The 25,000-nt window shown below is 42.8% G+C and overlaps 1 protein-coding gene and 1 long non-coding RNA gene across 4 annotated transcripts in view; both read right to left on the reverse strand.

Moving 5' to 3' along the window:
* LOC143289018 (cadherin-89D-like) overlaps nucleotides 1-25,000 on the reverse strand; it is a 103,703-nt gene that overhangs the window by 3,441 nt on the left and 75,262 nt on the right. For 2 of the 3 annotated variants that reach the window (XM_076597785.1, XM_076597788.1), the window contains 8 exons: nucleotides 15,534-15,557; nucleotides 10,530-10,630; nucleotides 8,806-8,979; nucleotides 8,080-8,141; nucleotides 6,615-6,699; nucleotides 5,412-5,534; nucleotides 2,107-2,162; nucleotides 1-34 (listed from right to left, as the gene is read on the reverse strand). The exon at nucleotides 1-34 is cut by the window's left edge and continues 305 nt beyond it. In XM_076597785.1, the coding sequence (XP_076453900.1) occupies nucleotides 1-34; nucleotides 2,107-2,162; nucleotides 5,412-5,534; nucleotides 6,615-6,699; nucleotides 8,080-8,141; nucleotides 8,806-8,979; nucleotides 10,530-10,630; nucleotides 15,534-15,557 (659 nt within the window). The remainder of the gene's footprint in view (nucleotides 35-2,106; nucleotides 2,163-5,411; nucleotides 5,535-6,614; nucleotides 6,700-8,079; nucleotides 8,142-8,805; nucleotides 8,980-10,529; nucleotides 10,631-15,533; nucleotides 15,558-25,000) is intronic. The other variant, XM_076597787.1, reaches the window with a different exon arrangement.
* Nucleotides 16,051-16,769, reverse strand: LOC143288810 (uncharacterized). The gene is made up of 2 exons (XR_013056138.1): nucleotides 16,331-16,769; nucleotides 16,051-16,283 (listed from the first exon to the last, which is right to left on the reverse strand). It is a non-coding gene; the product is annotated as an uncharacterized LOC143288810 (long non-coding RNA).

Here is a 25,000-nt window from a genome sequence, read left to right on the forward strand (position 1 = left end):
TCGGAGGTTTCCGGAGTCGTCGATGGAGAAGAGACTGGGCGGGAGTTGATGATAATAATAATAATAATAATAATTACATAACACTGAATCTTGTGCAGAGACAAATCTAAGCGCGTTCACACCAAGTCATTCACACGCATGCATAACTCTAAAACTGAAGAAACTGAAGACAAGGAAGAGGCAGGGGAGGGAGGCTATCTTGTGAACGGAGGTGGGTTTTAAGGCCAGACTTGAAAGAGCTGAGTGCAGAGACCTGACGAAGCGAAAGAGGAAGTTCATTCCAATTGCAAGGTCCAGAGACAGCGAAAGAACGGCGACCAACAGTGTTTGAATCTGGGTATGCGTAGTAAGCAGAGTGGATCCGAAGCCGATCGTAGAGAGCGAGATGGAGTGTAGAGGTGAAGGCAGCCACAGAGATAGGAAGGGGCAGATTAATTTGTGAATACATTTATAACATAGTACTGTGAGACAGTTTCTTCTTGGTGTGCTGATGGGGATATACACTGTTTCATGGAAACTGATTTATCGTTTTATGGCTGTGTTCTTGTCGATTGGAGTTTATATTCTAAGACGTTCTTTTTTCTTTTTCTTTTTTTTCTTTTTTTTGCTGCCCCATCATCTGCACCGTTTCAGTGGCATTACTCCCACGCCGCTCATTTAGATTCCACCCATACACGGCCACACCCGGGTTCGTCCGTCGCAGTTCCAGCGTCGGCAGTCCACAGGGAACCATCGATGTTAGGTCGCCAGGAGGCCACACACCAGAGGAGACCCTGCACTGCTGCTGAGTCACTTCGGTGGTGTTCAGTGGTGCCTGTTCTGTTTTAACGTACGTAGGACACCACCTACTAAGCCCCCTACTAACGACAATAATGGCTTAGTCGCGGAGCCAGACTGAGTGAGCGTCCCTCCCAGAGTGGAGACCGCCACCAGACGTTCTTCTTACTGTGTCGATAGAAAAATGGACTGCCTGACTTGAGAGGAATTTCTGTTCCATAACCTTCTTGTTACCGTGTCAGTCGAATTTCATCATTTTATTTTGTATTGTGGCATGCTTTCAATAGAGAGGGAAAAAAAGCTGTTTAAAACCAAGAGATATAGAGAGGCTTGTGAGTATGTGAAAAGGCATGGCCCTGTGTAAACACTCTCTTCTTCCACAAATACAGACACAGACACACACACAGACACACGTGCATGTACTCTCTCTCTCTCTCTCTCTCTCTCTCTCTCTCTCTCGTTCTCTCATACACACACGTGTACACACAGACATAAATGTAGATAAACACCTACTACCTACTAACTGCTCCATCGTACAAGCATTCTCTCGGTGGATTACATTTGTTCAAACCAACTACATTTGAAGACAGAAACGTCTGTATCGCTGACATGTTCGCCATTATATCAACAACTAATACACGCTAAGATAACAGTTGTGTGTGTGTGTGTGTGTGTGTGTGTGTGTGTGTGTGTGTGTGTGTGTGTTCGCGCGCTTGTGGTATATTTGAATCCATGTAGATTCGTGTACTATAGGTACATATGTACATGTAACTTTCATTTTAATTAAACGCCACTGTCTCTGTGTATGAGATTTATGAACGTCAACCCGCACTATTATTATCATTGAAATACCGAGAGAGAGAGAGACAAATGACAAATGTTTTATTGAGGGTAAAATGGATAAGCTGGAAGCTTCTTTACACCATGCCCTCACACACGCATACACACACATACACACATTGTAATAAATGAAATAAGTATGAATAATAAATGACATAGAACAAACCAAATAGATAATAACAGTCACATAATTGGATGAATCAAAGACTACAGTTAACGGAAAACACGAAAATCATACAAAACATTGCCACATGAAAATCTTCAAACACACACACGTGTGTGCGCACACAGGCATCATACACATAATCTCGAACACACAAGTACACAGAGATACACACGCATACTTACACTCGCCGATTTTCCTTGCTTACACACTGTTGGAGAACAATTTATCAAAGTACGTTGGCTTACTAGGATCTCATCATATGCTTTGATTTTGCTGGTACTAGAGAGAGAGAGAGAGAGAGAGAGAGAGTCTGTCGGTCTCACCTCTGATGGTTGGCCAGTCGAAATTTCAGCACTGTTTCTGCGTCTGCGTCGTGTGCCTGTAAATCCACACAGTGCACCCTTCAGTGCATGTACACAGTTTCTCTGTGTTTCATTGTAACTCGACTCTTCTCACACTGCCCAGTGAAGAGAAATGTGTACAGGCACATGAAATCAACACCTTTATGTTGTGTAGCAGTAGTAGCAGCATCAGCAGCAGTAGTAGTAGCAGTAGCAGCAGTAACAGCAGTGATTAGTAGTAGTAGCAACAACAACAGCAACAGCGGTAGTAGTAATAGTAGTAGTAGTAGCAACAACAGCAGAAGCAGTAGCAGCAACAGCAGCACTAAGTAGTAGTAGTAGTAGTAGTAGCAGTAGTAGTAGCAGCAGCAGCAGTAGTAGTAGTAGTAGTAGCAGCAGCAGCAGCAGTAGTAGTAGCAGCAGTAGTAGTAGCAGCAGCAGTAGTAGTAAGCTGCAGATAGAAGTAGCAGCAGCAGCAGTAGTAGTAGTAGTAGTAGTAGCAGCAGTAGTAGTAGTAAGCTGCAGATCGAAGTAGCAGCAGCGGTAGTAGTAGCAGCAGCAACAGTTTAGCAACAGCAGCAGTAGTCTAGTGGTTGCGTGTTGCAGTTCACTTCCAAACAACTGAATGGAGACTTGAAGCACAAATACTGAGTGTGGTTAACAGATGCTAACACTGTAACACGTTATATTTCCATTTCGATGAACGTCACCTAACACTGCAATGTGCAGGGAGAAAAGAAACCGTCTTTAATTAACTCTCTCCATACGAACGGCGAAAGAGACGACGTTAACAGCGTTTCACCCCAATTACCATCATCAAAATATTGCAAGCGGAAGGCTCTTATACTGAAGAGGTGAACTGTTGACAAAGAATACCACAATTCTGGCGACAGAAGCCAAAGGTTGGGTCATTCAGACACCCACTGGACATCCGAGGGGTCTGTGTAGAGGAGAAGAGAGGACTGGCCGAACTGAGTGAGTTAAGCTACGGTGTCAAGCACGTGCACACGCTCGTGTCATTCAAGTTATTGGAAGAACCGCGCTTTGGGTAGATTTTCTCCATGGGTTTTTGAGAATCGTAGTAGCTAACTTTGAGACTTTGCCGCAGAAACCTTATGTGGTAGTCTGACCTCATCCTACAATGACGTAAAAAAAAGGACAACTTTAATGACGTCATTTTCATGCTCATGTTGATGCATGTTAACTGTATACTTTTCACAAACGGAGCCTAGTTCCTCTTTGTAGTTAAAGGTTTTATTGGTGTTGTTATTGGTGGTTATTGTGCTGCGGTTTGATAGATCTACTGAAGTTTTAGTGTTCAGTTTGGGATAACATGATGTGGTTCACCAGAAAGATACTTATCTTCTGGAAACAATCACAGAGGAAAACAGAAGCGCCTTTCGGTTTGCGATTTTGGATGTACTCCTCGATTAATTTCAAGTTACATCTCACATCAATGTATATGAAAAAAAAAAGCATAAGCAAATAAATAAATAGATAAATATTTCAGTCATTTTTTACTCACTTGTGTAAACAAAGTGAGTCTATGTTTTAACCCGGTGTTCGGTTGTCTGTGTGTGTGTGTCTGTGTGTGTGTGTGTGTGTGTGTGTCCGTGTGTCTGTGTGTCCATGGTAAACTTTAACATTGACATTTTCTCTGCAAATACTTTGTCAGTTGACACCAAATTAGGCATAAAAATGGGAAAAATTCAGTTCTTTCCAGTCATCTTGTTTAAAACAATACTGCACCTCTGGGATGGGCACAAAAAAATATTTTAAAAAAGAAGCCTAATTATATGCAAACTGCATTTAGTGTTATATTTATATTTTTTGTATTCTCTAAACTTGGCACTTTGACCTCTTATTCTGACACAACAAGAGGAGTCATTATTATCATTTTTTGTTCAAACAGGAACTTCTTTTGCTAAGCATGGAATTTTTATTTATTTTGCAAACGTTTTGGTGCAGATAGTAAAAACGGGAAATTACTCTGTAATTAATGCTAGGGGACTTAATTTATCACAAGTGAGTCTTGAAGGCCTTGCCTCTCTTGTTGTAACTTTTTCTGCCTGTTTTCTTCTTCATCATCGTTCGTGGGCTGCACCTCCCACTGACGTTCACTCGTATGTACACGAGTCGGCTTTTACGTGTATGACCGTTGTTGTTGTTTTTTTTTTTTTGGGGGGGGGGGTTGTTGTTTTTTTTTAGCCTGCCATATAGGCAGCCATACTCCGTTTTCGGGGGTAGCAGTGTGTTTAAGTTTGTGAGGAAAGAACTACATCGGTCATTCTAGTTCGCTCCTCTGTGTAGTTAAAGGTTTCATTGGTGCTGTTATTGTTATTGGTGGTCACGGTTATTATTGTGCTACGGTTTGATAGATCTGCTGAAGTTTTAGTGTTCAGTTTGTGAGTTCATCAAGTTTTTGCGCCTTATACATATTATTAGTAGTAATAGTAGTTCTTTTTTGATGCCGTATTTATTTTCTCTCTTTTTTTTAACTTCTTTTCCCCTCTCAAGGCCTGACTAAGCGCGTTGGGTTACGCTGCTGGTCAGGCATCTGCTCGGCAGATGTGGTGCAGCGTATATGGATTTCTCCGAACGCAGGGACGCCTCCTTGAGCTACTGAAACTGAAACAGAAACTCTTGTTATTTCCCCCACAGTCCGTTGGGTTTTTTTTTTTTTTTCTTTCCTTGTTCTCCCACAGAAAGAAAAGACTCGATGTCAGGCGCCTGCGTGTCGTGTCGTGTCGTGGCGTGACCAATCACAGAGCGGGGCGACGCACAGAGCACGCGCTACGTCGCACGTGACTTCCAAAACACCTCTCCCCATTAACCCTTGTCCCGCGCGCGTGCTGTGTCGTCCTGTCGGCCAATCACACACGGCTGTAGCCCTGTCTTTTCTGGCTTCTTGTTGTACCCGTGTTTAAAAGGCCAGAGGGGTGTGTGTCGTTGCATGAGAACTAAGAGTGCTTAGCCTTCACAAATGTCGTTTCCTAGCTCAGCGCGAATTGTGTTAAGACTGAGGAAGATTTCTTTCACGTCAAGCAAACTTCCATTGCTGCTCAAATCGCTCATACATCCATGCCCAGCTCCAGGTGTGCGAAGAGACTGAGCAACCTTTCAAAGATTACATCCCACTTCCAAGGGAAGAGCACTGACCCCCAACCTTCCATCCCTCCCCATTTTCTATCCCCCACCTCCCCCCCCCCTGTTCTTCAAATGTGTGGTGTCCACCCCCTCCCCTCCCCACCTCCCACACACACACACACACACACGGACGGACGGACCTCGATGTTCGTGATGAGGTCACCAGTGGTTCTCGGCATGTCAAAGACCAGAGGCTGGACGGGGATGGTGGGGGCGTTGTCGTTGGCGTCAACCACCGTCACCTCCACCGTGGCTGTGGACTCCTGGTGATGACGTCATCATCATCGTCATCATTATCATCGTCATCGTCTTCATTGTCATCGTCACAGTCTTCATTGTCATCATCACAGTCTTCATTGTCATCGTCATCACTACCCGTCATCAAGGTTTTTCCATCGTAAAACAATCGTCATAATTTATGTCATCGTCGTCAACTTCATTGATGAGGTCATCACCATCATCAAGCCAATGATCATCAAACATGGTTAACACTATGCGTGCAATTAACCGTCAATGTTTCTAATCATCATAAAATGACTGTCATCATCTTCACTTCCATAATGCAATGAACGAATGAATGTATAACGTTAATCAATCAATTAATAACGAAACAAAGAACAAATAACTAACTTAATGCATTAATAACTAAATGAAGAATAACTAACCATTAACTAAATACATACATAAAGAAAGAAAAAAAAACAACTGAATAAGTGTATAAAATTTACAATTGAAACTGAGAAAATACCTTTCTGAGATACACCACTCTAGACAAACTGTGTGAATTTTCAGCCTTCCAGAGCTATTCCTTCCCCCCCCCCCCCCCCCCCCCACTTTTTTCTGATGACGTCATCAGTGACGTCACTATGCACTATACGTAGTAATACGTTTACGGCAGTCAAGGGGTTAAATGAACAAAATCAATCCATCAAGAAAGTTAAGTAAGAACAAACAAACAAATAGATGATTAAATGACTCAAATAAGTAAACAGGTGAACCAGAAAGCCACAGAAAAGAAGTGGACAGTTTCAGTTTCAGTTTTCAGTTTCAGTAGCTCAAGGAGGCGTCACTGCGTTCGCGGAAAATCCATATACGCTACACCACATCTGCCAAGCAGATGCCTGACCAGCAGCGTAACCCAACGCGCTTAGTCAGGCCTTGAGAAAAAAAAAGCGTACATAAATAAGTAAATAAATAAATAAATAATTATAATATATATAAAAAAGGGGGTAGTAGTAATAATAATTAATTAATTAATTAATTAATTAATAAGACAACAATGATGATAAATAAGCAAAGTGGACAACAAAAAAAAGGCAACAGCCCATGCGCATGCCCCTGACCATGTTTCCATCGGAAGCCCTGATAAGGAAGGAGTGGGCGCGGGCTGTCTCAAAGTCCAGCTGCGTCCTCAGAGTGATGGCCCCGCTGTGTGGCACACATCACCGTTTGTTGTCATCATCATCATCATCGTCATCGTCATCGTCATCGTCATTGCATGTCAAGGACAGCATGGACATGGGAATTCATAGGAGGTAAAGGGTTACAGAGTGAGACAAGAGAGGTGACAGTGCGTGTGCGTGTGTGTGTGTGTGTGTGTGCGTGTGTGTGTGTGTATGTGTGTGTGTGTGTGTGTATGTGTGTGTGTGTGTGTGCGTGTGTGTATGTGTGTGCGTGCGTGTGTGTGTGTGTGTGCGTGTGTGTGTGTGCGTGTGTGTGTGCGCGCGCGTGTGTGTGTGTGCATGTGCGTATGTGTATGTGTGTGTGTGTGTGTGTGTGCGTGTGTGTGTTTGTGCGTGTGTGTGTAGTTGTGTGTGTGTTTGTGTGTGTGTGTGTGTGTGTGTGTGTTGTGTGTGCGTGTGCGTGTGTGTTGTGTGTGCGTGTGCGTGTGTGTGTGTGTGTGTTGTGTGTGTGTGTGTGTTGTGTGTGTGTGTGTCTGTGCGTGTGTGTGTGCGTGTGTGTGTGCGTGTGTGTGTGTGTGTGTGCGCGCGTGCACATCACCGTTGTCATTCCATATGAAGGACAGCATAGACATGGGAATTCATAGAGTGAAGGGGTTACAGAGTGAGACAGAGAGGTGACAGTGCGTGTGTGTGTGTGTGTGTGTGTGTTGTGTGTGTGTGTGTGTGTGTGTATTTGTGTGTGGACGTGCGTGTGTGTGTGTGTGTGTGCGTGTGTGTGTGTGCGTGCGTGTGTGTGTGTGTGTGTGTGTGTGTGTGTGCGTGTGTGTGTGCGCGTGTGTGTGTGTGTGCGTGTGTGTGTGTGTGTGTGTGTGTGTGTGCGCGCGTGCACATCACCGTTGTCATTCCATATGAAGGACAGCATAGACATGGGAATTCATAGAGTGAAGGGGGTTACAGAGTGAGACACAGAGGTGACAGTGCGTGTGTGTGTGTGAGTGTGTGCGTGTGTGTGTGTGTGCGCGCACGCGTACGCGCGTGGAGACACACAAACAAACAGCCGGAGAGGAAGAAAGGTACTATATAGAGAAAGACAGACAGACAGACAGACAGATATATAGATATACAGATGGAACAGAGATAAAGACACAGGCAAAGAAAGACAGAGAGACAGAAATAGAGGAGATAGGCAGAGATATACACACACGTGGACAGACCGAATCAGACAGACAATCAAATGTGCACAGACAGACAGCGACAGACAGAAAGAGAGGGAAAGATAAAAAATACAGTGTGACAATCAGGCGGGAGACAGACAGACATGCAGACAGACAGACAGACATGTAAACTGGGACACACAGACAGACAAAGACAGACAACCAAACCCCGCAAAAGAAAAGAAGGAAACCTTTCTGGATCGATGGCGAAATCTGTGTTGCCGTCAGCTATGGCGTAGCGAATGGTGGCCCCCTGACACAACAATAATCACCATCATAATATCAAAATAATGATGATAATAATAATGACAACAACAACAACAATAATAATAAAATATTGATACTTATAATGATAATAATGATAATAATAATTGTTATTAACGCTACCGTTGTTTTGCTATTCGAGACAAAACCCACATTTACACGCTTCCACTCCACTATCTTTTACACACACACACACACACACACACACACACACGGTATCAACACTCCTCCACCACCCCCAACAAACGCACACACACAGCCCCACCCACCCACCCCCACACACACAACCCCCCCACACACACAAACACACACACACAACCCCCCCCCCCCTACAATACCCCCCACCCCCACTCACACCCCCACCCCCAATCTCCCACACACACACACTCACAACCACCCCACAACCCCTCCCCACACACTCCCTCCCCCACACACACACACCCCACACACACACACAACCCCCCCCCCCAACACACACACACACCCCACACACACCCTCCCCTCCCCCCCACACACACAACCCCCCCAACACACACACACACACCCCACACACCCACAACCCCCCACCCCCACCCACACACATAATCTCACACACACACACACACACACACACAACCCCCCACCCCCCCCCCCCACACCCCCACACCACTCACAAAGTCCTCATCAGTGGCGGACACGAAGAGTACAATGGTGCCGGGAGGCAGGGCCTCGGACACGAAGACCTGGTACAGGTCGCTCTGGAACTGGGGGGCGTTGGAGTTGACGCCCACCACCGTGATGACCAGCATGGCCACCCCGTACCGGGAAGGGTTGTTCCTCTGGGTGGCCTGGACACACACCACCCCGGGTACCACGGTGTGACAGGTATGATAGACATCACTATCCCACTTTTTTGGTTTTTTTCTTCTTTCTTTTTTTTTTCTTTCTTTTTTTTTTACAGTTGGGCCAACAACAAACAGAGCTGTAGCATCAATGGTTTCTCCATTGCAATGGGAAATCATTTACAGCTTAGTCTTTTGTGAAGGACGATGAGTCTCAAACTATATTGTACTGGCTCTTTAGTGCTGCAGCCTTGGGGGCTAGTTGGCCTTTGAGAACCATCCCAACACCGACTGTCCTATAAAACCCCTCTTGTCCGTGAGAGTGGGGATGTAACTTGGGCAAGACACTCTCCACCACTATGATCAAATTCTAGCCCAGATAGTCGAGGACAGCAGTTGCCTCCTCTGCTGCTGTTCTGATAGTCATAGTCGGACACGACTGACTATCACACATGCATCAGACCACAGCCATCAGAACAGCAGATGAGGGAAGTGGTATCCAGTGGTAGTTGCGGTAATAGTAGTTTGGGTTGTTTTTTTTTTGTGTGTGTTTTTGTTGTTGTTTTTCTTGTTTAGTTTAGTTTTGTCTTGCACTTCAACCTTCTTTTCATTGTCAAATAATGTGTTTTCGCCATTGCGTTTGTGTATTGCTTGTTGCATATGAACGAGCACGATATAAGCTCATGCTTGTTGTTGGCTCAAGTCTTCTTAACTGAACGCTGTATTGCACCTTGTTTCTTGATATTAAAAATGTTTAACTCTCTCCATACGAACGGCGAAAGAGACGACGTTAACAGCGTTTCACCCCAATTACCATCATCAAAATATTGCAAGCGGAAGGCTCTTATACTGAAGACGTGAATGTTGACAAAGAATACCACAATTCTAACGACGGAAGCTAAAGGTTGGGTCATTCAGACACCCACTGGACATCCGAGGGGTCTGTGTAGAGGAGAAGAGAGGACTGGTCGTACTGAGTGAGTTAAACCAAGTGGTATCCAGGCCATCTGGGTCAGAATTTGATGACAGTCGGAGAACGTGTTGCCCCAGTACAGTCTGTCCTGTCAGTTGATGGTCATCACAACAGCAGAAACGCCACTTGGTTTTGTGGCGATGCATTCCTCGCAGGGCACAGCAGCCCAGAGTTAACACCGAGAAATAATGTGGTGACAAAAATAAGTGCAGTACAATGCAGTGTGGTGCAATACAATGCAATGCAATGTAATACAATATGATATAATGCAATGCAACGCAGCGTAACACAACACGACACGACACAAAATAATTCAACATATTACCATACAATACAATAAAAACACAACACAACACACAAAACACAACACAATATAATAATAATACAGTAATAATAGTAATAATACAGTTCATCACATCACACAAAACAACAAAACACATAAACACAATACAAAACACAATACACCCCACCTCACCCCACCCCACCACCCACACCACACAACACCCCACCCCACCACACACCACACCACACACCCCACCCGATCCCACCCCACCACCCCACACCACACCATACCACACCTCACCTGAACGACCACAGACACCTTGGCAGGGCCCACAGTGCCCAGCAAACGGACCTCCCCTGTCTGGTTGTCAATGGTGAACACCTTCTGGGAGCTCTGGGCGTCTGGACACGGCAACACACACACAGCGATGGTCAGTGACTGTTGTCTGTTGTGACATCAATATACACGGCAACACACACACAGCGATGGTCAGTGACTGTTGTCTGTTGTGACATCAATACACACAGCAACACACAGCGATGGTCAGTGACTGTTGTGACATCAATATACACGGCAACACACACACTGCGATGGTCAGTGACTGTTGTCTGTTGTGACATCAATACACACAGCAACACACACACAGCGATGGTCAGTGACTGTTGTCTGTTGTGACATCAATATACACGGCAACACACACACAGCGATGGTCAGTGACTGTTGTGACATCAATATACACGGCAACACACACACAGCGATGGTCAGTGACTGTTGTCTGTTGTGACATCAATATACACGGTAACACACACACAGCGATGGTCAGTGACTGTTGTCTGTTGTGACATCAATATACACGGCAACACACACACAGCGATGGTCAGTGACTGTTGTCTGTTGTGACATCAATATACACGGCAACACACACACAGCGATGGTCAGTGACTGTTGTCTGTTGTGACATCAATATACACAGCAACACACACACAGCGATGGTCAGTGACTGTTGTCTGTTGTGACATCAATATACACAGCAACACACACACAGCGATGGTCAGTGACTGTTGTCTGTTGTGACATCAATACACACAGCAACACACAGCGATGGTCAGTGACTGTTGTCTGTTGTGACATCAATATACACGGCAACACACAGCGATGGTCAGTGACTGTTGTCTGTTGTCCATGTCAAGACATGACATCAACATAACAGATCTGTGTACATAATATACTATGTGTGTGTGTGTGTGTGTGTGTGTGTGTGTGTGTGTGTGTGTGTGTGTGTGTGTGTGTGCGTGTGTGTGTGTGTGCGTGTGTGTGTGTGTGTTTGATAGAGATAGACAGACAGACAGAAACACATTTTCAATATTCTTAATATCCATCCGTAATTCATCCATCATAATTTTGACTTTGTTTACTTCTTCTGCATGTAAAACAAACACGTCTTTTAAAAAAAAAAAACCACTTTGGAATCAACACAGCCCATCACAAAACATGTCCATAACAATGCAGTTAACTGAGTATAACGCATTCTAAAAGATGAACCATAAGTAACAAAAGAGTTGGGCAACCAAAAATATTAAACCTAAGGTACACACACACACATACACACACACACACACACACACACACACACACACACACACACACACGTGCACATACAGGCTCACAGTCACAGCATCCACAAGCTACACCCCACCCCCACCCCACTTCTCTCTCTCTCTCTCTCTGTATTTCTTTCTTGGAGCGAAAATGGGGGAAATCAAATAATCAACCGATCTATCAATTAGTCAACCGCTCAGCTAGTCAGCTAATCAACGCAGTCAGTCAATCAACGTAATCACCAATCTATGAATACACTACACACATCAGTCTACGAGTATTTTTTTTTTTTTAATCAGTGCATATTGTTCAACACATTACCCACGCAAAATGTGTGTTCGTTTGTGTGCGGTGCGTACTACATTATCATATATAATTTATGTGTGCACGCACGCACGCACAAGCACACACACACACACACACACACACGCACACACACACACACACACACACACACACACACACACACACACACACACACACACACCTGTACATGTACATGCACACATTGTTATACGCTCTCTAAACATTCATATTGTACAACGATACACCCCCAATATATATATATATAAATCTACGATATAAGATTACAATTTTTGAAGAAAAAAAGGGTTTCTGCTTAATAAATAGGAAACTGCTTTTCTTTACAGCAAGAAGCATAGACCTGGATAAAAACTGTTTGTACATTGGCGGCATAATGCAATACGGATAGACAGCTGACGTAAGCATTATTCTAGCCGAGAATTAACATGAATGTATGTATCATAGACATTTACAACAACAATAACAACGAAAAACCGGACAATAAAACCTGAGACAAAACACATGCATCACAAGAAAACACATAATTTACGAAAACGCTTATCCCTTACAACACTGGCCCCAACAATCTATTTTCAAATGACTGATTTGCTAATGCTTCGAAGCAGCATGGTGGTGGATAAAAAAGCTTTGCCGGCGTTTGGGACCGGATTGTTCTGTGGGGTGGGGAAATGGGAAGGAGGTGGGTGAGTAGGAAGGGGGTGGGTGAGTAGGAAGGGGGTGGGTGAGTAGGAAGAGGGTGGGTGAGGAGGAAGGAACAGAAGCACTTGGAAGGAAGGACCTGAACTGTAAACCCCAAACCCTCCTCCTCCTCCTCCTCCACCACCTATGCAGTAGGGCCCCGAGCATCCTCTACTGCTGTGGGCTCTTCTACAGTTGTCCTGTGAACAGCGTTGTCTGATGGACTGTAGGCTGAGGCTTGGGACTACCGGGATGTATATGGTAAGTATATAAGGGATGTATGAAACTTTCGCACACACACACACACACACACACACACACACACACACACACATCTATGTGCAAACATGCAAGCACATGACTAATCCAAACGTGGATCAGTTAGTGGCAGGTGAGTACAAAAAGGATTACGAGTGACTGGGTTAGGGATTACATCGAGAAGGATTTGTGGTCAAGGTAGATAACTGTGGACACAACCTGTGTGTTTCCGCTGTGCCTTCCATTGCAGTTTCACTTTCACTTTTCTCAAAGAGGGCTTCACTGTGTTCGGATAAATCCATATAAGCTACACTACATTTTGCTCGCCAGATGCCTGACCAGCAGCATAACCCAACGCGCTTAGTCAGGCCTTGAGTGCATGCTCATTATAATATATCTGTGTGCCTATCAGAGTGGAATTCTTCTACCGATTTTTGCCCGTTGCCATGGGGGTCTTTTTCAGTGCGTCAAGTGCGTGCTGCAGCACACGGGACCTAGGTTTATCGTCTCATCTGAATGACTAGACGCTCAGTTTGATTTTCAAGTCACACTTGGGAGAAAAGGGCGAGAGCGGGGATTCGAACCCAGACCCTCACGGACTGTCTGCATTGACAGCTGAGCGTCTTAACCATTCCGCTGCCACCTTCTTCAGGCAACTGCCACCCGAAGAATGAAGACATTTTTTTTTTTTTTTTTTTTGCTTCTTGTTCTGCTTTGCTTTTTGTTTTTTTGTTGTTTTTTTATAATAATAATCTTTTGTTCATCATAGACCAGCTGACTGTTTTGTTGCTATTCTTTTGTGTTCCAGAGAATCACGTCTTTTTTTCTTTTCTGTTTTTTTTTTTTTTGTTTTTGTTTTGTTTGTTTTTTTTTGGGGGGGGGGTCATAGGGTGTGTGTGTGGGGGGGTGGGGGGCTGGAGGGGTGGGAGGGGGTCATGGGGGTGGGTGGGGGGGAGTCTCAGGTGGGGGGGAGTCTCAGTGACGCAATGTGAACGGCACGCGAAAACGACACACACAGGTTCTCCAACAGCGATGGGGTGAGTAGGAGTCTGCTTTGACAGCAGGAAGCAACGATGGTTATCGTAACATAGGCCTACATCTGTGATACACCTAGGTCGTGGGTAAGTAGGTGATAAGACACAGCACCTCAACAACAACGATATTAATAATGACAGCCTAACAACAACAACAACAACAATAATAATAATAATCATCATAATAATCATAATCATAATAATAATAAGACAAATGACACTAATAATAATAATAATAATAATAATAATAACACCAATGACACTAATAATAATAATGATAATAACAATAAATATAACAACAATGATGATGATAATAAAGGCATTTCTAAAACGTTTACTCTACGGTTTGAAGCATATGATATTTAAGACGACAATATAGAATGGACATCGATATGGACTTTTAAACACGCACTCACGCACGCGCGCGCGCACACACACACACACACACACACACACAGCCCGCGTACACACAAATGCACGCACGCACACTTCTCCTTTAAAAAAAATTATCTTCGTGGATTCGATACAACCTTACTGACTTAGTTTATGAAACTGTGCAACATGATTTCTTCATAATTATACCTAGTCTATAAAACTCTGCAACATGATTTCTTCATAATTACACCTAGTCTATAAAACTCTGCAACATGATTTCTTCATAATTACACCTAGTCTATAAAACTCTGCAACATGATTTCTTCATAATTACACCTAGTCTATGAAAGTTTGCAGCATAACTTCTTCATAATTACACCTAGTGTATGAAACTGTGCAACATGATTTCTTCATAATTACACCTTGTCTGTGAAACTGTGCAACATGATTTCTTCATAATTACACCTAGTTTTTATCTGAAAAAAAAAGAAGAAAAAAAAAGAAAAGAAAAGACAACCGAAAAATGACATCCTTTTTGACCAAAAAAATTAATCAATATTTTGACATGACAAATTTTTCTTGAGAAATTACTTCACATATGACAATTAAGGAAAACTCAAATCTGGAAAAACGCACAGGAGGCAACACAAAAAAACAAAAAAAAAACCAGTAAAAACACACTATGAAACAACATTACAGCTAAACCAGATTCAAACACAGACGCACAGACTAAAAGCGAAAGAAAACTGGAACCCAACCACCAAGCAGCTAGCTAAAAGACAGAAAAAAAGAAGAAAGAAAAAGAAAAAAAACCGACTACAACAAAGAAACAATGAAAAAGTAAGGGTGCAGCTGACTGGTAGACAAAAACCATCAACAACAAAAAGAGAGAGAGAGAAAAAAAAAAAAAAAAAAACAAGGGCAAAAGAGGAAGACACTATATAATATGATATACGATGTATTATAAGGGAGAGTGGCAAAGCCGAAAGCCGAAGACTGAACGGGGAGGGACAGTGGAAACTGGTGTATCGTTTACCTCTGTCGCATAGAAACAACTGCTCTGTGGTCGTCAACAACAACACACAAAAAGCAACAATTAACACTACTACATACATACACGACTGTGCAGATTTAATAGGAGATCAAAATGGTGGGTGAGAAAGAAAAAAAAAAGCCAGAAACTACACAGAACAAAAAACAACAACAATAGATAAAGAAATTATTTAGTTGACCTAAAAAAAAATATATATATACATAAAAACTACATTGAAAAATTCAATCATCTGGTTGCTTGTACGAATTACTGTGAAGAGAGAGAGAGAGAGAGAGAGAGAGAGAGAGAGAGAGAGACGTAGTAGCCAAGATTCAGAATTTTTCAATGCGCCCTTTATGCTCAGAACACACCACTGGCCACACAATACACAGCCGACAACAGAGCGAGCGATCATTCTACAGCTTCAAACTGAATCCACACAACACAACACTCTTCAACGCCTTTCAACACATTTCCAAAACTGAATCCACACAACACAACACTCTTCAACACCTTTCAACACATTTCCAAAACTGAATCCACACAACACAACACTCTTCAACACCTTTCAACACATTTCCAAAACTGAATCCACACAACACAACACTCTTCAACACCTTTCAACACATTTCCAAAACTGAATCCGACCAGCGTCATCACCTGTCAACACAAAGCCACCTCACTCCACACTGACACCCCCACACACCTGTTCACAGCACATCACCACAGGTATGTATTCTTTCCTCACTATACCTTATCTCTTGTCATCACCACAGGTATGTATTCTTTCCTCACCATACCTTATCTCTTGTGTCATCACCACAGGTATGTATTCTTTCCTGGCCATACCTTATCTCTTGTCATCACCACAGGTATGTATTCTTTCCTCACCATACCTTATCTCTTATGTCATCACCACAGGTATGTATTCTTTCCTCACTACACCTTATCTCTTGTCATCACCACAGGTATGTATTCTTTCCTCACCATACCTTATCTCTTGTGTCATCACCACAGGTATTCTTTCCTCACTATACCTTATCTCTTATGTCATCACCACAGGTATCTATTCTTTCCTGACCATACCTTATCTCTTGTCATCACCACAGGTATGTATTCTTTCCTCACCATACCTTATCTCTTATGTCATCACCACAGGTATCTATTCTTTCCTGACCATACCTTATCTCTTGTCATCACCACAGGTATGTATTCTTTCCTGACCATACCTTATCTCTTGTGTCATCACCACAGGTATGTATTCTTTCCTCATTATACCTTATCTCTTGTCATCACCACAGGTATGTATTCTTTCCTCACAAAACCTTATCTCTTGTGTCATCACCACAGGTATGTATTCTTTCCTGACCATACCTTATCTCTTGTCATCACCACAGGTATGTATTCTTTCCTCACCATACCTTATCTCTTGTGTCATCACCACAGGTATGTATTCTTTCTTGGCCATAACTTATCTCTTGTGTCATCACCACAGGTGAGTATTCTTTCCTGACCATACCTTATCTCTTGTCATCACCACAGGTATGTATTCTTTCCTCACCATACCTCCTCATCAAGTCTTCCATCTCTGACCGGTCAGTTTTATGAGGGGAAGGGACTCAGACAGAGAGAGGGCTTGGGAAAGGGGTAGTGGGAGAAGGGGGTGCTAGAATGGGGTGGGGATTGCATTGTATTGTATTGTACTGTATTGTACTGTATTCTATTGTACTGTACTGTATTGTATTGTATTGCTCTTTTTGTCACAACAGATTTCTCTGTGTGAAATTAAGGCTGCTCTCCCCAGGGAGAGCGTGTTGCTACACTGACAGAGCTGCCCCCTTTTCTTCTTCTTTTTTTCTGCCTGCAATTTTATTTGTTTTCCTATCGAAGTGGATTTTTCAACAGAATTTTGCCAGGGACAACCCTTTTGTTGCCGCGTTTTTTGTGGGATTTTTTGTTTGTTTATTTTTTTCGTGCGCTAAATGCATGCTGCATACAAGACCACGGTTTATCGTCTCATCCGAATGACTAGCGTCCAGACTACCACTCAAGGTCTAGTGGAGGGGGAGAAAATACTGGCCACTATGGGATTCGAACCAGTGCGCTCAGATTCTCTCGCTTCCTAGGTGGACGTCTTACCTCTAGGCTATCACTGCTAAATGGGGGGAGCAGTGGGGGGGGGGGGGGGGAGTCAGAGGGGGGGGTAGGGAGGAGAGGTGGACAAAGTGGTGCACACCAAGTATTGGGGGTGAGGGGGGTGGGGGTGGGGGTACACCTAACAGCGTGACAACATTCAACACAACAGAGAAAAAAAAAAAAACAAAAAACAACGACACTGGTGTACACTCTGATAACTGCGAACAGTTCCTGCTGTGATGACTAGTCAACAACTTACGCTTCCTCCATTTATGTCTCTTCATGTAAGGGACAGCTGCAGCATGACACAGATCATCATGGGTTTTGTAGTACAAGTGTATTGTTAGTTTTTGCTGGTTTGCTTCTGTTCACACAGAGCAACTAGATTTTGCTTGCCATTTTATTATCCCTTGTCTGACAGCTTTCACAATTTGATCTAAAAATGAAATGGACTCGAAACTTTGTTGTTGTTGTTGTCAATACACATGATGATGTTATTTTCTTTCTGTTAATTTGACTTTTTAAAAATGTGTACTTCAGTGTAGTGAAACTTGTGAAATGTGTTGTTTGGTTGTTGTGTTATGTTATTGTCTTGTTTCGTTTTCATTCTTTTTCTTAAAAAAAAAAAAAAAAAAAAAAAAGAACGTCTGATGTGTATTTTTATGCAGAGAAATATAACCCTCTGTGCAATGAAATCACTGCGAGAAATCTGTAAAATAATAATAATAATAATAATAATAATAATAGTTTCAGTTTCAGTTTCACTTTCTCAAGGAGGCGTCACTGCGTTCGGACAAATCCATACACGCTACACCACATCTGTTGAGCAGATGCCTGACCAGCAGCATAACCCAACGCGCTTAGTCAGGCCTTGAGTGCATGCTTACATATTTGTGTACCTATGAAAGTGGATTTCATTTTACGTAATTTCGCCAGAGGACAACACTCTCGTTGCCATTGGGTTCTTTTTCAGTGCGCCAAGTGCGTGCTGCACACGGGACCTCGGTTTATCGTCTCATCCGAAAGACTAGACGCTCAGTTTGATTTTCCAGTCAAACTTAGGAGAAAGGGCGAGAGCGGGATTCGAACCCACACCCTCACGGACTCTCTGTATTGGCAGCTGAGCGTCTTAACCATTCTGCCACCTTCCTCCTTAATAATAACAAATAAATGAATAAATAAAACAAAAAGAGCACAAAAAAAACATGGATGATTTCGCTGAGAACAACAAAACAACCAATGCTACAGACGAATCAAAGGACCTCTTCACCTTGTTGTTTGTAGAAGATTTACTTTCATGCAACACAGTGTAGCAGTAATTAAGTGACACGTGAAAACCCCGTTGAACGTGGTTAATGTGTCCATGCACACGACAGTTTTGGATGGATGAAACCCCAAATCATGCCCATTAGTAAACATGAGGCTTACATACACGTTTGGTACTAGTATAATATGGTCTAAAACTGATAGGAAAGTTGTTTGGATTTTTTTTTTTTTCTGTTACATCTGATTCCCGTCTGTCTTTGAATGCTCCAAATATAATTCCCACCATCCCCCCAAAAAATAACAGTGTTTGAGTGTATTAAAAACAGATTATTTATCTATGTTCATTCATTCAGAAGGACATTGTTTTAGTCCGTGATCCTCCCAAACGGGTATTCCGTGATCCTCCCAAAGGGGAAATCCATGATCCTCCCAAAGGGGAAATCCATGATCCTCCCAAACGGGAATTCCATGATCCTCCCAAACGGGAATTCCAGCACCAAATGATGATGATTTGTAGGGTGGACACGAACAATGAATCGTCATTATTGATGGAGAAAAAAAAAACACCATTTTTCCCCAACCCCCAGACCCAAACCGGACACTGAAGCACACCATCCACAATTCTTTGTGTACCCGGTAGCATCGTCCCTTGTCTAATGTCACGTCAATAACAGCCACCATGTCAGTTATTTCAACACTCCCAAATACACACTCCTTCTAATATTATTTCCATATATCCCTCCCCCAAAAACAACAACATTTTTTTTACACTAAAAACAGTGTATGTTACGGACTGTTATAGTGCGGGTGTATACTGAATACACGAAGTGTGTGTACAATAAATAAATATGCATCACATATGTGTTTTTCTTGTGTTGGGGTTTTTTTTTTAATTTTCATTTCCAGCACCAAGCACACTGGTACACTACCCAAGTCGTCCTGATCTCCATAATTGTAGAACACTCCTGAAAAAATAAAACCCGTAAGATATCGTCTGTTTTCTTCAGAACTCTCTCTCTCTCTCTCTCTCTCTCTCTCTCTCTCTCTCTGCTTTAAATTTGGACCCTTTTTTTGCATATGTTTGTGTGTATCTTAAAACAGCAGCGGATATGGAAGTTGGCCAATACGCTAATGTCTTCGCCGTTGGAAAAAAAAAAAAAAAGATTCATTCGTTCGTTCATTCTTTCTCTTTCTATTCCACCTCTATCTCATTTCCCTTTCTATTGCAAGCTGTGGTATAGTGGTTGATTGAGAAGCCGCGTTTCGTGTTTAGGGCGGTTGTTATTGTTTGGAAATCGGAAAGCATGAGTTACATGCCAAAGCCGTTCGCAGTTTACTGACGAGAAATAAAACGACGAAATCTTTTGTGATTGTTTATTTCCTACCTTACTATATCTTCATAAAGCCCAACACTGAGCTTATATCACAGATTGACATAAGTTTACATTTGGGCCAACAGCAAAATGAGAGCCGTATTATCAATGGTTTCTCCAGTCAATGGGAAACCATTTACAGCTTAGTCTTTTTGTGAAGGACTATGACTCTCAAACTAGGAGGCAAAATTGCACTGGCTCTTAGTGCTGCAGCCTTGGGGGCTGGTTGGCCTTTGGGAACCATCCCAACGCCGACTGTCCTAAAACCCTCTTGGCCGAGAGAGTGGGGATGTACTTGGGCAAGACACTCTCCACTATAATCAAATTCTAGTCCAAATAGTCGGGACAGCAGTTGCCTCCTCTGCTGTTCTGATGGTCATAGTCGGACACGACTGACTATCATATATATATATATCTTCATACTGCGTCTCGTTTCATTTCGTGCTATCTTTGTCTGCCTTTGGCTTCACTGATGAGTGTCACTGTGTTTACTGTTTTGTCAAGTAACGGATTGCTTGGGGGCAACAACACATTACTTTTCTCCTTTGTTACCACTTGCCGATGCTTGTGTGATATCTCTGCAAACATTTCGGAGAGAACTGGCTGGCTACCTTCCTCAGGTTTCAGTATTTTACTGGTTATGGATAGGCTACTACTGTCTGGAAAATGTGTGATGTCAAAGTCAAGATTCATACCTTTATACAGCAATAATTGCATATAGATCATAGATCACTCTTTTTCTTCTGTTTTATTTTCTTTCTTGGTGTTTCTAGATGCCTGCTTTCCATCCAAAAGCTTTCTCAAAATCAAACAAACGAGAAAGAAAAAGAAAAGAAATAAGAAAGGAAAAAAAGCAAGACCTAAAATCCATGCTCGCTAACTCATTGAAAGGTAAACTACAAGAAAGGAAAATCTACTTGAAAGACACTTGACATGTTATTTCAGTCATGACAAAACAAATTCGTAAATGAAAATTAGAAAGAAAAAAAATACACAGCATTAAAAGTTTCACTCAAAATAAAACCAAGAGATATTTCTTTATCAGATCATCAGTGGATTCGTGAAAGCAAAACAAAATAACATCACTTTATTTCTAAAGCATGCAAAGAAGGCGGAGACTGGCTTGGTGCAAAAAAATCTACAGCAATTCTCAGGACTGAAAAGTTCTGAAGCAAGCACACCACTGTTACAGCTTCTTCTTCTTCTTCTTCTTCTGCGTTCGTGGGCTGCAACTCCCACGTTCACTCGCATGTACACGAGTGGGCTTTTACGTGCATGACCGTTTTTACCCCGCCATGTAGGCAGTCATACTCCGCTTTCGGGGGTGTGCATGCTGGGTGTGTTCTTGCTTCCATAACCCACCGAACGCTGACATGGATTACAGGATCTTTAACGTGCGTATTTGATCTTCTGCATGCGTTTACACACGAAGGGGGTTCAGGCACTAGCAGGTCTGCACATATGTTGACCTGGGAGATCGTAAAAATCTCCACCCTTTACCCACCAGGCGCCGTCACCGTGATTCGAACCCAGGTCCCTCAGATTGAAAGTCCAACGCTTTAACAACTCGGCTATTGCGCCCGTCACTGTTACAGCAATACTTCAAACAAAAATCAAAAAACGAATTCTACTCATAAGTGAGTCAAAATCATTGTATCATCAACATCGCCGACAATACAAATCAATCTTTGTGTAAATTAATTCGCAAGGTTTTTGTTTTTTGAAATACAGTTTGGAAATGTCAATTCTGAAATTTGGAAACAACAATATTAAGTGAAGAAGTGATGAGGAACTGAAGCAAAAGGCAAGACAAAACAGTATCAAGTCATCAGTAATAAAAGTATTGCAGCAATTAATTCTTTTAACCAACAAACAAGAGAGAAATAGGAAAGAGAGAGGGAGAAGAGAGAAAAAAGACAGAGACAGAGACACAGTGAGAGAAAGAGAGAAAAAGACAGAGACAGAGACACAGTGAGAGAGAGAAAACAGAGACAGAGACAGACACAGTGAGAGAGAGAAAACAGAGACAGAGACACAGTGAGAGAGAGAAAACAGAGACAGAGACACAGCGAGAGAGAGAAAACAGAGACAGAGACACAGTGAGAGAGAGAAAAAGAAATAGAGACAGAGACACAGTGAGAGAGAGAGAAAGAGACAGAGACAGAGACACAGTGAGAGAGAGAAAGACAGAGACAGAGACACAGTGAGAGAGAGAAAAGACAGAGACAGAGACACAGTGAGAGAGAGAAAAAGACAGAGACAGAGACACAGTGAGAGAGAGAAAAAAGGACAGAGACAGAGACACAGTGAGAGAGAGAAAAATAGACAGAGACACAGTGAGAGAGAAAAAAAGACAGAGACAGAGACACAGTGAGAGAGAAAAATAGACAGAGACAGAGACACAGTGAGAGAGAGAAAAATAGACAGAGACAGAGACACAGTGAGAGAGAGAAAAAAGGACAGAGACAGAGACACAGTGAGAGAGAAAAGACAGAGACAGAGACACAGTGAGAGAGAGAAAACAGAGACAGAGACAGACACAGTGAGAGAGAGAAAACAGAGACAGAGACACAGTGAGAGAGAGAAAACAGAGACAGAGACAGACACAGTGAGAGAGAAAAATAGACAGAGACAGAGACACAGTGAGAGAGAAAAATAGACAGAGACAGAGACACAGTGAGAGAGAGAAAACAGAGACAGAGACAGACACAGTGAGAGAGAAAAATAGACAGAGACAGAGACACAGTGAGAGAGAAAAATAGACAGAGACAGAGACACAGTGAGAGAGAGAAAACAGAGACAGAGACACAGCGAGAGAGAGAAAACAGAGACAGAGACACAGTGAGAGAGAGAAAAAGAAATAGAGACAGAGACACAGTGAGAGAGAGAGAAAGAGACAGAGACAGAGACACAGTGAGAGAGAGAAAGACAGAGACAGAGACACAGTGAGAGAGAGAGAAAGAGACAGAGACAGAGACACAGTGAGAGAGAGAAAGACAGAGACAGAGACACAGTGAGAGAGAGAGAAAGAGACAGAGACAGAGACACAGTGAGAGAAAGACAGAGACAGAGACACAGTGAGAGAGAGAAAAAAGACAGAGACAGAGACACAGTGAGAGAGAAAAGACAGAGACAGAGACAGAGACACAGTGAGAGAGAGAAAAAAAAGACAGAGACAGAGACACAGTGAGAGAGAGAAAAAGACAGAGACAGAGACACAGCGAGAGAGAGAAAACAGAGACAGAGACAGAGACACAGTGAGAGAGAGAAAAAGACAGAGACAGAGACACAGTGAGAGAGAGAAAAAAGACAGAGACAGAGACACAGTGAGAGAGAGAAAAAAGACAGAGACAGAGACACAGTGAGAGAGAGAAAGAGAGACAGAGACACAGTGAGAGAGAGAAAAAGGCAGAGACAGAGACACAGTGAGAGAGAGAAAAAGAGACAGAGACAGAGACACAGTGAAGAAAAATAGACAGAGACAGAGACACAGTGAGAGAGAAAAGACAGAGACAGAGACACAGTGAGAGAGAGAAAAAGACAGACAGAGACAGAGACACAGTGAGAGAAAGAAAAAGACAGACAGAGACAGTGAGAGAGAGAGAGAGAAAGAGTGACAGAGACACAGTGAGAGAGAAAAAGACAGAGACAGAGACACAGTGAGAGAGAGAAAGAGAGACAGAGACACAGTGAGTGAGAGAAAAGACAGAGACAGAGACACAGTGAGAGAGAAAAAGAGAGACAGAGACACAGTGAGAGAGAAAACAGAGACAGAGACATAGTGAGAGAGAGAAAAGACAGAGACAGAGACACATTGAGAGAGAGAAAAAGACAGAGACAGAGACACAGTGAGAGAGAGAGAAAAGACAGAGACAGAGACACAGTGAGAGAGAGAGAAAAGACAGAGACAGAGACACAGTGAGAGAGAAAAAGAGAGACAGAGACAGAGACACAGTGAGAGAGAGAGAAAAGACAGAGACAGAGACACAGTGAGAGAGAAAAAGAGAGACAGAGACAGAGACACAGTGAGAGAGAAAAAAAAGACAGAGACAGAGACACAGTGACAGAGAGAAAAAGACAGAGACAGAGACACAGTGAGAGAGAGAGAAAGACAGAGACAGAGACACAGTGAGAGAGAGAAAAAGACAGAGACAGAGACACAGTGAGAGAGAGAAAGAGAGACAGAGACACAGTGAGAGAGAGAAAAAGACAGAGACAGAGACACAGTGAGAGAGAGAAAGAGACAGAGACACAGTGAGAGAGAGAAAGAGACAGAGACACAGTGAGAGAGAGAAAGAGACAGAGACACAGTGAGAGAGAGACAGAGACAGAGTGAGTGAAAAATAGACAGAGACAGAGACACAGTGAGAGAGAAAAAGAGACAGAGAAAAAGAGATAGAGACAGATGACAGATGGCAGATGACAGATGTAGAGAGAACGACAGATGCATGACTAGAACTCTGCATGAAATGTACATCTAAGCACACCTACATGGCACGTTTTTAGCGAAAAAAAAAAAAAAAAAAAAAAAGAAGAGAAGAAAGCTATGGGCTACTGACAGTTCACGATCAATCAATCAACCACTCAGAAAAAAAAAAACCCACACAAAACAACTACTCTATGATAAATACAAGCATATACAGGCACTCCGGTAAATCATTGTAGTTCCGTTCAAAAGATAAACAGAAAAGCAAA

Source organism: Babylonia areolata, chromosome 13 (assembly GCF_041734735.1).
Source record: "Babylonia areolata isolate BAREFJ2019XMU chromosome 13, ASM4173473v1, whole genome shotgun sequence".
NCBI lineage: Eukaryota > Metazoa > Mollusca > Gastropoda > Neogastropoda > Buccinidae > Babylonia > Babylonia areolata.